The sequence below is a fragment of the Trachemys scripta genome, chromosome 17, assembly GCF_013100865.1.
Source record: "Trachemys scripta elegans isolate TJP31775 chromosome 17, CAS_Tse_1.0, whole genome shotgun sequence".
Classification (NCBI taxonomy): Eukaryota; Metazoa; Chordata; order Testudines; family Emydidae; genus Trachemys; species Trachemys scripta.
In genome coordinates this window covers 9,984,090-9,996,477 of record NC_048314.1, presented here as the reverse complement: position 1 = coordinate 9,996,477, position 12,388 = coordinate 9,984,090, and the positions used below count along the sequence as shown (strand labels likewise).

General features: G+C 48.5%; 1 protein-coding gene across 1 annotated transcript in view; it reads right to left on the bottom strand.

The window, feature by feature from the left end:
- Positions 1-1,110: 1,110 nt before the first annotated feature.
- Positions 1,111-12,388, bottom strand: part of PAPPA (pappalysin 1) — a 229,378-nt gene continuing 218,100 nt past the window's right edge. Inside the window, exon 22 of the mRNA XM_034793713.1 lies at positions 1,111-5,338. Coding sequence (XP_034649604.1) covers positions 5,231-5,338 — 108 coding nt within the window. The 3' untranslated portion in view covers positions 1,111-5,230. The remainder of the gene's footprint in view (positions 5,339-12,388) is intronic.

The window sequence follows — 12,388 nt, the reverse complement described above, 5'->3', positions numbered from 1 at the left end:
CTGACCAAGCCCCCTTGAGCTCAATGGTTAAACTCTATCAAGGGGAACATGGGGCTCAATCCAACAAGGTGCAGAACATCCTCAAGTCAATGGGAATTAAGGGTGCTCAGCGCCTCTTGGAGGGACTCAGCCTCTTGGAGAGACAGGATTGGGCCCCAGGATGCTGCAATGCGGAAGTTACTCAGTTGCAGTCAATGGAGTTACACCACTGAGATCAGAATCAGGCTATGTATCTTGAAGATATCAACTCTCTGCACATGGCCTTCTCCCAGTGACAGACTGAACACACACCTAACTCTCACTGGCGTCTGTGGGAGTTTTGTAGGTGAGAAGACTGCAAGATGAGGCCTTAAGGCGAGGATTCTCAAAGCTGTCCAAGGGAGTTAGACACCAAAGTACTGGCATCTAACGCCCTTAGGAAATCCCAACCTAAGGGTCAGTATAACCCATTCAGTCACCTCCTTGTTTTCTAGTTTGGACTCTCATGGAAATCAAGGGATGGAACCTAGGAAACGGGGAAAAGTTTAGTGCCCCTAATCACAACTAATTGGAATTACCTGTCTGATTATTTAGCAGCTTTTCTTTTCTTTTTCTCTCTCTCTCTCTCTGTCTTGTCATTCTGAATTCAGACTGTGCAGTGATTTTTGAGTGCAGTAATTGGAGCACAGTGAAATACTGGATAAATGTATATGTACAGTTGGATAATGTAAAAAAGCACAAATACACACGTTAAAAAAATCTGGAAAAAATAAATGCAATGAACCCACCCACCCCCACCCTCCAAAAAACAACAATATACCAACTTCCCTCCCCCTCCCCTGCAAGAAACAAAAAACAATCAAACTAGCCTTATTTCCTGGACTTGTCACAAAGCACAAGGGGAAAAAAAAAAAAAAACAACCCAAACCCCGAAAACCCCCCAGACAATGCAATAAACACTTCACTGTATTTCTAGGAATAGCTACACATAAGTGTCTAACTCTCTACTCAGTTGGCCGAATAACACACAAAAATAGGTTTTGCTCTTCTCAGGTTTGGATCATGCATCTTTTTTTTTTCCTTTCTTTTTCCCCCTCCTCTTTCTCTTATCTCTGTAAAGCCTTGTTGTTATTTTTTTCCCCACTTGAATCAGTTGCAGCAAGAAACCGTTGTTTGGGGTTTTTTTTTTAATTTTTTTTTTTTTTAAACACAGGTAAAACCTAGAACAAACCGACAGTTACAACCAAGTGAAACCAAAACCGGAAGGGAGGTAGCTGGAACCTGACTCTGAACGACCCTCTGGCACAACCCTCCTGTCTTAGCCATGGGGGCGAGGGGCAGCAGAATGTGCAAGAAAGCCTGGACACCAGCACAGTCCGTTTTGGGGTGGAGGGTAGCAGCTGATAGGGGTTTTCCACCCCGTCACGCACGATTCACCGCTTTCTGATCTAACTCTCCCTCCTCCTAGCCATGGACGCCATCGGCAGCAGGAGCCAAGCTTGGGCAAACCCTGCTCCAAGCGAAGATGATCACCTCACTCAGAGCTACTGTGGGGTGGAGCGTTGGCCCCACATCTCTGGCAGTCAGGCAGGTGCAACGGGACCTGCACCAAGTGAGCAGCTGCCTTCGGTGGCTTTATATCTTTTGTTTTGTGCATTTGCTTGGTGGCTTGTGTCCCTCTCACCTCTTCCTCCTGCCTGATCCAACCCCCACTGAAGTCAATGGGAGTCTTTCCACTGAAGTCAATGGGAGCTGGACTGGACCCTGAAAGAGTTAACCCCTTATACGCCAAGGATTAGATTAATCTTTTCCTCAGGACCGCTGCGAGGGAGGGTGGTAAAGGGCCCACGTCCCTTTGCGGCCCCTCCACTCACCCACCTATGCACAGAGGCAAGGCGCAATGGGAGGCTTGCGTTCAGGGAGCGCAAGGGGGCAGAGGTGGGAATCAGGAGCCCCCTCACGCACATGCCAACCCAGGTTTTCTTCTAATAAAGCCCCTGGGAGGGAATGCTGCGCGAAGCAGCGCTAACATCCGCTGCTGGTGCTGTGGGCTCCGTCGGGGGAGATGCACGGCCCAGTGGGGAAAAGAGCAGCATGGAGGTTCTGCCCTGAAGAGGGGGCTGCCACTGTTGGCAGACCGGGAATTGCAGTGCTGTGACTGGCCTGTGAGGCTGTATGGGTGAGAGGCCACACCTCCTTCCACACTAGCCCCGCCCCCTCAAGCAAGAAGGACTCAAATCTCTGTGAGCAGCAGCTTGCCCTATCTTCTCCGCATTGATCCCTCTCTATGCAAAAGGGGCTGTTTTGGCCCTGAGTTCACAGGCGCTCACAGCGGGCACGAGACAAGTATGCGCCTTTGGGGCTCTAGGCAGGGTAGCGTTCTAACTGGGGAAAGTATAGATATAAACCAAACCCATATTAATACATATAACTGAAACGTTATAGCTGCCCCTGCTCTCTGGGTGGTGCAGATAGGTCATGGGACACAGAGCAGAGCTCCTGCCAACCTGCCTCGGGCGTAGAGGACACAAGGCGGTCGGCATTTAAAGGGCATCTGGGGCTTGTGAGCGCTTTTGATGATACACGAAGCAAACTGCCAGCACGGGGGAGGGGCAATGCCACCGTCTCACGTGTATTTTCGTGTGGCTGGCAGCCTCCGAAGAGAGGCAAAGGACTCAGGGCTGCAGGGGATCGCTGTGAGTAAGTGCAGCTCCCATTCTGTTCAGCTAGATTTGAGGATGCTCAAGATCAGCCCCCCTGAAAGAGCCATGATGCCGGACCAATCCTTTTGTCCTTGGGAGGGCAACAGTGAGCGCGTGCGTGCAGGTGGGTGGGATGCCTGCATGACAGCCAGGACCGGTACCTGTTCTCTGCATCGATAGAGGGCTTTGGATGTGGGACCCTTCAGCAGATTTATGACAGATTCACTGCCCCAGCCCTCCCAGACTGGAATTGTTTTGTGGGCATCACTCGTTTAATGGCCTTAGCTTTAACAGAGTGAGTCCAGGGAGGTGTTTGGCCCTTTCTCTTTGGATCCTTAAACTTGACCCCAATTCCTACAAGCATGTTGATTTCTCACGTCGAGCCATTTTTACAACCTCCGGCAGCTCCCCCAGGCATGCCATGGCTGGGGAAGGGAGATGCAGCCTCTGTAGAAGGCTGGGCATTGACTACACCCAACCGAAATAAAGTCTAGGTCTAGGGAGCGGTCCTAAGGCCCCTAAATCAGTGAGTACCACTGGGATGCCCAAGCTGGGCAATGAAGCACTGGGGGCTTTTGGTATCATTGCGTTGAAGAAGAATTCCTCTTTTGGCTTAAAATGTGAATTTTTTGCCCTTCCCACCACATCTTTTCCCTTCCCCAAAGTCTAAAAGATCAGGCAAGCAGGATGGTTCATTCTGGGCTGCAGTGGTTCAAGGGACAGCAGCCGGTTCTAGGATGGCTTCAAGGGGAGCTGGGCACTAGAGGTCCCACATCTGGCCCCGTGGCCCTTGCCAATGCACTTAAAGGAGCTGCCCAAGCTCTAAAATGCCGCTGCCATTCCCTTGTCAGGCAACGTTAGACCCGCCTCTTGTTTGAGCCCATTTTAAAGCCCCACAGAAGGGGAGATTAACCCTTTCAGGGAGGCATTATTGTCAATAGGAGCCCTGGATGCAAATCCAGCCGTTAGTGTGCAGACTTTAGGGATACGTTTGGAATGGGTTGTAGCAGCAATGTCCACACTGGCTCCGCTGGGTATCAGATTGACTCAATGGGATCTGAGCAACCAGAGGATGCTGAATCCCAATTAAGAAATGACGGAGCGGCCGGTGGAAAGTGCACCTTTCAGGACCAGAACTGGAGGTGGAGAGGAGGGGGCAGATGGGAGGTGTGAGGGTAGCCTCTCTTAACGCCCTTCCTTTTGGAAGGTTCCAAGCAGCTGATCTCCTGCTCTGAAGTCGCTATGTGGGATGGATCCGCCCACAGGCCTGAGAATTTAATACTGACAAACCGGGTTCAAAACTCTAATACTGTCCCCAGCCATTCTTTCCCCTCGGCTTGTGCCTTTGCACTCTCTGCCTCTCCTCTCCTCTCCTCCTGCGCCAACAGGAGCACAAAGAGGTTCTTCAATATAATATACCCACATACCAAAGGGGAGGCGTAAGCAGAACCATTGGCTAGCTGGAGGTGAAGCAGCAAATCTCTTTGGCTGGCTGGTGTCCTGATTTCTTGCCCCAGTGCTGAGGAGAAAACCAGAGGGTCTGAAAGGCAGGTTGTAGGTAAGCTTTAAGGCAGATTGTTTGGTTGCTTGGGGTTGTTGTCACCCTGTCCTGACACAGTAAAGAAACTAGTTGTATGGGACATAGCAGCAGGAGTAGCAGCAGCAGACATGCTCCAACGACAAGTATGGGGGTTTGATTTACCCTCCCTATTCCCTCAGGAGCAATAATCTCCAATCCTCAGTGCCAGCCTAACTCATAAATGCCAATCCTCAGCCCATCCACTCGCTAGCCCCCGCCCTTGCTTCACCACGGGACGGTCTGCCCACCAGCAAATGTCTCGGAGTTCTCCCATGCGTAGGCTGCAATTTGCAGGCTGGAGGTAGGCCAGTGGAGCCGCGCAGAAAAGCCCAGTACAGTTTGCAAAGCTCCTAGCCTGGGTGTAATATTTCCATGATAAGATAATGCAACCCACATTTCATCCATCTGGCCATTTGGAAAGACAGTCACCGTGGTGAACCCATCCTAACCTCAGTGCCCTGGGCATGAGATACCTGGCATTCAGCATCAATATAGGCTTGGCCTGGTTTCATCCGAGAGCTCAGCCTCTTCCATGAATGCTCTGAGTTATGAGCGCTGGAGAGGGGAAAGTGTGTTTGCTTTGATCTCAATCTCTCTATTTATCTCTATAAATTTGTATATATATATATGGCTTGTTTCTCGCCTTAGATCTAGATACAAACAGTTCAAATTAGGTGGGCGCACAACTGCATAAACACATGCTGTTTTGATACTTAAAAGTCTTGACTTGACTCTTTGTTTTTGCTTGTTTGTTGTTTTTGCTATTTAAGATATACTTAATACATAACCCCCCACTTTGAGTTCTCCTTGGACAAAAATTAAAGGCAGACTGGGTGAATTCTAAAGGTCCCTGGTGCAGAAATGCCATCCAGTTGAGCAGCTAAATGTTAAAGACAATACCAAAAAGGGATGTGGTGTCTCTCCGAGCCTGCCTTTAGCGGTGTGATCGTCCATTCCATGTTGCCGGACGTTACCCGCGACTGAAGCTGCGTACATCCTTCTGATTGTTCTCTTGAGCGTTGGGGTCTAGGCAAGCACATTCTGCTTGTAGGTCACAGGACATAGGGAAAGGAATAACCTATGGGATAGAGGCAAAAATACAGGGAAGTGCATGAGGAAACACACTTTTCGACAGTCATGTGGATAAGGAACAGGTCTCAAAACACAAGATGCCCTCAGAGAACTGTTGACCAGCTGGCTTACTTGACTCAATGCTATTGTGGCGTGATTTATTCAAGCAGTGGATTGTCAGCACTGGGACCCTCAGTCCTCTGTCCATCGACAGGACAGGTACAGCACAGGCAACAGCAGTGCGAGCCTTCCACGCTGCTTCCCCAACACACTACAGCCCTATCTCAAAAGGTCTGTCCATACTGTGGCCGGGGATGTGAATGGCAGCTTGGGTAGACATACCCATGCTCTCTGCGCTCTAGCTAGCTTGCTAACTTGTGCTGCTGCACAAGCCTGCCTCCCCCCTCTCCCCCGAAGCACGTAGTTCTTGGCACTGAAGCCTGGCCTGTGGTGTCCTCACTTCTACTTGTAGAGAGCTAGCTGGAGTACAGCTACATCTCCACCAGAGGCCGTTCACACCCATGGCTGCCATGTAGACATACCCAAAGACACAATCTGTAGTGGTGAGAGGGGAGCTCGGCAGGTTCAGGCCTTGGCCTACAGGCATAGAACGTGGGACCCTTGCCACACGACATATTATCAATACGGACGTGTTTGTCTGAAGAACTAGAGCTTTCTCTGTCAGGCTTGCAGCAGTCTTCTGCATCACTGTGCTTGGATTGCCCTTCCTTATCCCAATGCCAGGCTCCCAGCCTCTCCTGAAGGCCCCCTGCTCCCACAAAGCCCATAAGCACTAACTCACGACAAGATTACAACTTCGGCATCCCAAGAGTCAAAGTTATCAGCGTGCACTGGGTCCTGTCCAATCTTGTTCTGTCATTTAGGGGAGAAACCTGCATGCACTGAAGGTAATGGGAGTGATAAAGGCCCAGTTCTACATAGTAAGGCCAAGATTTTCAAACTTGCGTGCTTGAAGATAGGCTCCTAAATCGATATTTAGGCTCCAGAATAAGACCTGATTTTCAAAAGCACCGGTCACTCAAAAGCTCCCACTGATGCCAACAGCAGACGACACGTGCTCAACGCTTTAGAAAAGCAAGTTTTCTTAAGTGACTAAAGGTGGACTTTTATGCCCAATTTTATGCACCTAGTTTTGAAAACCTTGGCTTAAATTCCTCGGGGCAGGCGCTGTACCCGCACACTGCTTAGCACTTAACACTGATGAAAAGGTGCATGTGTTTCACCAAGAGTGAGCTTTTAAATGCTTGGTGTTTTCAAAGTGCAGAGGCCCAACGACTGAGTGGGTGGAAACCTTGGAAGGAATGGGAGCGGGAGATTTTGCTCTGTGCAAATAAAATCTTCTCATTGCCTGTTTAAAGAAGAGCGTGCAGGAGTTACAGTAACAGCCCGGAGTGCTTGGCTAACAGACGTTGATTTCAGCCTATTGCATCATGGCATTTACATAAAGAGAAGGGGGTGGGGGAGAGTCTTGCTTGCCTGAAGTGAATTCCCAAGAGTCTTTCCCATCTGCGCAGACAGAGTTAATGACCTAATTCCCCTCCCCCAACCCTTTCCAGGACAGTGCTGCAACCTGTTCAAATGTTCTCGGCAAGTACAGCAAGCATTTGCTCCCTCTCGTTCGCTTGGCTCTGCTGCCACATGTTTTCTCCCTCGTTTTATATGCACTTTTCTCCAGGCCATCGAGCTCGGATCTGTCTGTTCCCTATCGGTATCCATCCATCACTGGCACATCGAAGAATGTGGACCATGCACTTACACACATAGTTACCATTTCTGTCCATGGAGCTATCCCTTCCGTACATGTGCCTGCGTGTCTGTGTACAACGTGCCTTTCTCTTTACACACACGTACGGGAAAGACGGGCCGGGGGCGGGGGGGCGGTCTTTATTTCACAATGAGGCAGCCTGAGACGGGGACACAAAGAAGCTAAGAAAAGAGCTCCGAGAGCCAACGCCGGGCACGGATTCGGTGCTCTCCCGAACCACCACCCAGCACGTCTGACTTCACCTTCACAAGCCTCAACCGTTCAGGTGGAATAGGGCACTGGTTTTGTGTCAAGCTGTGGCACTGCCCAAAGAACTGAATCAAAGACCGGGTGACTGCGAAACGTGTGAAGGGAAGAGAAATTTCAAGAGTCTAAAAATAAATACATTCAAATAGAATTCAGAGAATTGGTAGAAACTGGAGAAAACAGGATGAGCTAAGAGGATACTTTGTAGCCTAAAGGTATAAGTATTTGCTAGGTAAAGCATAGGCACAAGTTAAGGCAGTGAAGCAATGAGCTTTCAGGCCTGTAAGGGTGTATTAATTATATTCATTACTTAAGAATTCCCAGTTAACACACTGAGGTTTGATAGCAAATACCTTTACCAATAGGTTACACCTTGGTCCATCCCCAAACCAGTCAGGGCAAGACTGCTGCAAACTACAATGTCCCAGATATTCTTAAATGAGATGGTGGAGTCTATTGGGTACAGTGAAGACCTGAAGTTCATTCCTGACTACTGCTGAGTCACTGTTTTGTCTTGGCCAAGCTCTTCTGTCTCTGGGTTTCAGTTATTCTCCCTGTAACCTGGGGAGAATGCTCCTTCTTTAGAGATGCCATCAGTGCAAGATTGTCACTCTTTGGAACTCCAGAGTCAAGAATGGGAACCCTCTCAGAGGATGTCTTCAAAGAAGCATGTTACAGGTATGTAATTTCCCTGTGCACAACTCACAGAGCTGTGCCAAAATATTGACTTTTGAACTTCCTGGCTCTCTGGAGTTTGTTACAGTTTGACGTCAGTCTGGTGTTCTTTCGAAATGAAGTCAGTGGGCATCTCCTTATAGCCTTCCCCCCTCTGTCGGCCCCTCCTTCTTTGCTTTCTAACAAACCATTACAAAGACGTGTGAAATCAGAACTGGACAATCTCAGGTCTCAATATAGAGTGAAATGCAATGGCCAGTGATAAACAGGAGGTCAGATGACATGACCTAATGGTCCCTTCTGGCCTTAAACTCTATCAATCTGCGGAAAGAGAATAATCCCTCTGCACCATGAGAGCCTCTGGAGAGGGAATGTCTTCCTCTGTGTTGTCCTAAAAGAACCCTACAGTCTGCCCTATAGGATTCTATACTGAAATAATCCAACTAGTCCACTAGTCTGCCCCCAAAAGTTGCTTCAGAGGAAAGTACACGTTCTCTGCAGTGGAACAACATGGCGATAAGGGGATTTTCCTCCTAATCCAGTGAGCGGTTGTGATAATCACTTTATACCCCTTAGATATTTTTATCCTATCTAATATAATGTTCTAATCTTCACTTCAATGATATCTTTAACAGCAGCGAGACTCCCGGGTCAATTATGCGTTGTATAACGATGTACTGGACATTGATATGGATAAAGAGAACACCCACAGTCCCATCCGACAGGATACAAATCTATAAATGCTTGTGCTCCAGGGCATAAGCCAATCACTCATTGACAGGGAAGAAAATGGTAGGATGGAATGAGGACAGGTAAACTCAAACACACATGGCTAATCTCATGACTTCAGCAACAAAAGAGCAGAGGAGAAAGGCTTGCATTCTCCCAGACAACTAACAATTACAACATATGTTTGTTCCAAGCCCCCCAGGGCCAGATTTTCACAAGTATTTGGGCACCTAAAGCTGCAGAAAGGCACCAAGTAGTGACTAGCTGCCTAATTCCCATAGACATTTAAAAATCCAGCCCTAAGCTCTTTGGGGGCAGAGACTATCTTTTCCTTCTGTGTTTGTACATTTCCTGACACAACAGGGGCCTGGTGCATGACTCAGGCTCCTAGGTGTCACAGCAATATAAACAAACACCAGTACTAAGAAGCTGTCTTCCATTCCTTTTCACTGGGCCATGGTCTGGTTAGGTGCTTGAGCCTAGAAAAACACACTCCAAAATGAACGGGCTTTGTTTTTCAGACAGCTCTTTAAGATCCCAAGTCATTAACAGCATCTATGACTAGCACTGACATGTCCAAATATATGCATTGACTCTAGATATTATATACATTTAAAAACAAATCTGTTTTCCTTCATTTAGCTACCAAGACCTGTGTTCCCTTGTGTCTCCCCTTGCAACAGTTGATGCCTAACACCCAGGAATGCTGCTGTAGCAGGAGAAAGACAGAATGTTAAAAACTCAGGTCTTGGCTCAGTGATTGTTGTGAAACAGACAAAGATACTGTATCCACAAACAAACTGATGTAGGCAGAGAACACCACAGCCCAAGAGGGGACTTGGAAAGGGGGTTGAGGAGAGAAATGAGAGCGCATAGCCACATACACACACACTGGCATATAAGAGATAGGCCAGAACCAAAACCACAGAGAATTCCAGGGACATATGGATCAAAACCGGAATGCTGGTCTTTGGGCCTATCTTGAATGCACACACACATGCACAAACATCTGAGAGATGGGCCAGAACCAAAAACCACAGGATGGATTAGCACGGAACTCTGGGGAACTTTGGGTCAAAAATCTGTATTTTGGTCCTTGGGTCTATCTTTAATATACACACACACGCACACGCGCCCACACACACACACGCACAGTTAACAAAAGGAATCAAAGGCAAAGCCAGACAAAGAGACATGGAGAACACAGGAAAGCAGAGCAAACATTATTCCGGAATTAGAGTAGCCACACACACAGCTATTCAAGAATCATTATTGCATTTTAAATTCACATCCCACCTTAATCTGAATTATCTTTCAAATGTAGCCAAGTCCTTATGTTTCTAATCCCTTTCTGAATTTTAACAAGAATTCGGTCTCGATAAATTCATGTGGCAGTGAGTTCCACATGTTAAATGATCTGATGTGTAAAAAACTGCTTCCTTTCATCAGTTTTAAATTTCTTGCCTTCCAGCTTCACTGGAGGGGGAGAGGACAGACAAACATACAAAAAGAGAGAGAGAGACCACCTGTATGAGGACATTTCAGCCTTTCAAACCGCTAAATTCTGTCAGCTCTGTGACACCAAAGCTGAGAGGATTTATTTGTGGTTCACAACTAGAAGTTGTTTTTTGTTTTCCCCCTTTTCTTTGAGCTAAAAACTCCATATAATGTGTAGCCAACTTTACATCCATCACAGACTATAGAAGGGACATAACCCTCTTCTCTGCAATCTCTGCTTATCCAGAGCCTGCTGAAGTTCATGGGAATCTTTCTGTTGACTTCTGTGGGCTTGGGATCAGGCCCTTAATTTCTGCGCTCATACGCTACATGACAGGTCCGGTTCTGACTGTGAAGAAGCACTACCTAGAGGAGGTAGCACAAAGACAGGAGACACCGATACATGGCTGGGATCCAGTCAACGAAATGGACCAGAGGCAGCTAGTCCTCCTCACGGGGCCGCTATGGATTGACACACAGCTAATGCTATCCAGACTCAGATAACCCACTGAGAATCGCTGAGAAAGGACAATCTGGAGGAAACAGATGGGAATGCATTTGAGGGTATTACTCGACTCCTTCCCAGGGTGAAATCCCAGGCAGGTACCGGGAGGGACGGGAGAACAGTAACACAAATAGCCTGATTCTCAGTCCTCCGCACCCTCTCCCCCACCCCCGCTTCACACTGTAGCTTCAATGCACTTGCGGCTGATTCACACTGACATAAGTAAGAGTGGAATCGGCCCCAACGCTGCTGGGGGGGGAGGGGGAGGAGCGTCGCATGTCGGGAAACAGCGTGTTGTTAGATAGGAGTTGAAATGTTTGCAAAATCTCCCTGATGTGACTAACTCTGGAAGTATGAAGAACCCCCATGTACATCCCCCCTCCCATGGATAAAAGTGCTGGGTCAAGATAAGCATGGCAGGCTGCAGCGAGCCATTCTCGGTGGCCCCTCACCTCCCCCTATACCCTCAGAGTTCACACACCAAGTGGGTGCTTTGTTCCTTAACAGGCCTCTTAAGCACAAACACGTCTTGTACGGTTCTTCTCCCTGGTTTTTGGCATTTAGGTCACCAGGGCTTTTCTGAGATGATGCAAAAATTGACTTTTAACTCTTTGGGCTGGTATGCAGGGTTCACTCCCAAACCAGGTCAATGCCCCCTCAGGGCGTGGGAAAGGAGAGATTCAAGCTCCTCAGAGGCCCAATACAGTACGGTATGTAAGGTTTAGAAGGTCTGACTTGCCTCTTCCACGGGTGTACATCCAGAACTATCTCCTTGATGTTCATGGGCCTGACTCTCTTCTCACTTATCCTGATGTAAATCCGGAGTTACCCAACTGAGGTCAACAGGCCCGATTCGCCTCTCATTCACCCTGGGGTGTCAATCAGGAATAACTCCACTGAAATGAATGTAATTACATTGGCATAGACCCGGCATGAGAGTAGAGTCAGGCCCTAGAGGGTACGTCTACATAGCAAAGAAAAACCCACGGCTGGCCCGTGCCTGCTGACTTGGGCTCACAGGGCTCAGGCTATGGGGCTGTTGCATTGCAGTATAGACTTCCGGTTTTGGGATCGAGCCTGAGATCTGGGAGCCTCCCACCCTGCAGGGTCCTAGGGCCTGGGCTCCCGCCCAAGCCCAGAAGTCTAACAGCAATGAAACAGCCCCGCAGCCCGATCCCCGCGAACCCAAATCCGCTGAGACGGGCCAGCCGCCGGTGTCTAGTTGCTGTGTAGACGTCCCCCTAGAGGAGGGGAGGATGTAACAAGGAGGTCAGTAACTTATTTTGATTCCCTGCTCTTCATCTGCGTTCGTAATGCTGACAATCAAGGGGCTGAAAGGAGCAAGGGAGCCGGTTTGGCAAACCACACGGAGCGTGAAAGTAAGCAGCTCTGCCGCTCCGCAATCAGTTGTGCTTCCAATCCCTGTGCTACTGCTTGTGAAAACATGAATGTAATTAGTCTAAATAAGCACCAAAGATTTCAGAGCAGCCTGACCACCCAGAGGCAAATAGCTGGTGTGTAGTAAGGAAAGCCCTGGTCCTTGGTTTCTGTAACACTTGCTAATGAAGCAAGGTTGGGTGGCTGAGCAAACACCTTCAGTTAGCACCTCTCCAGGGAAT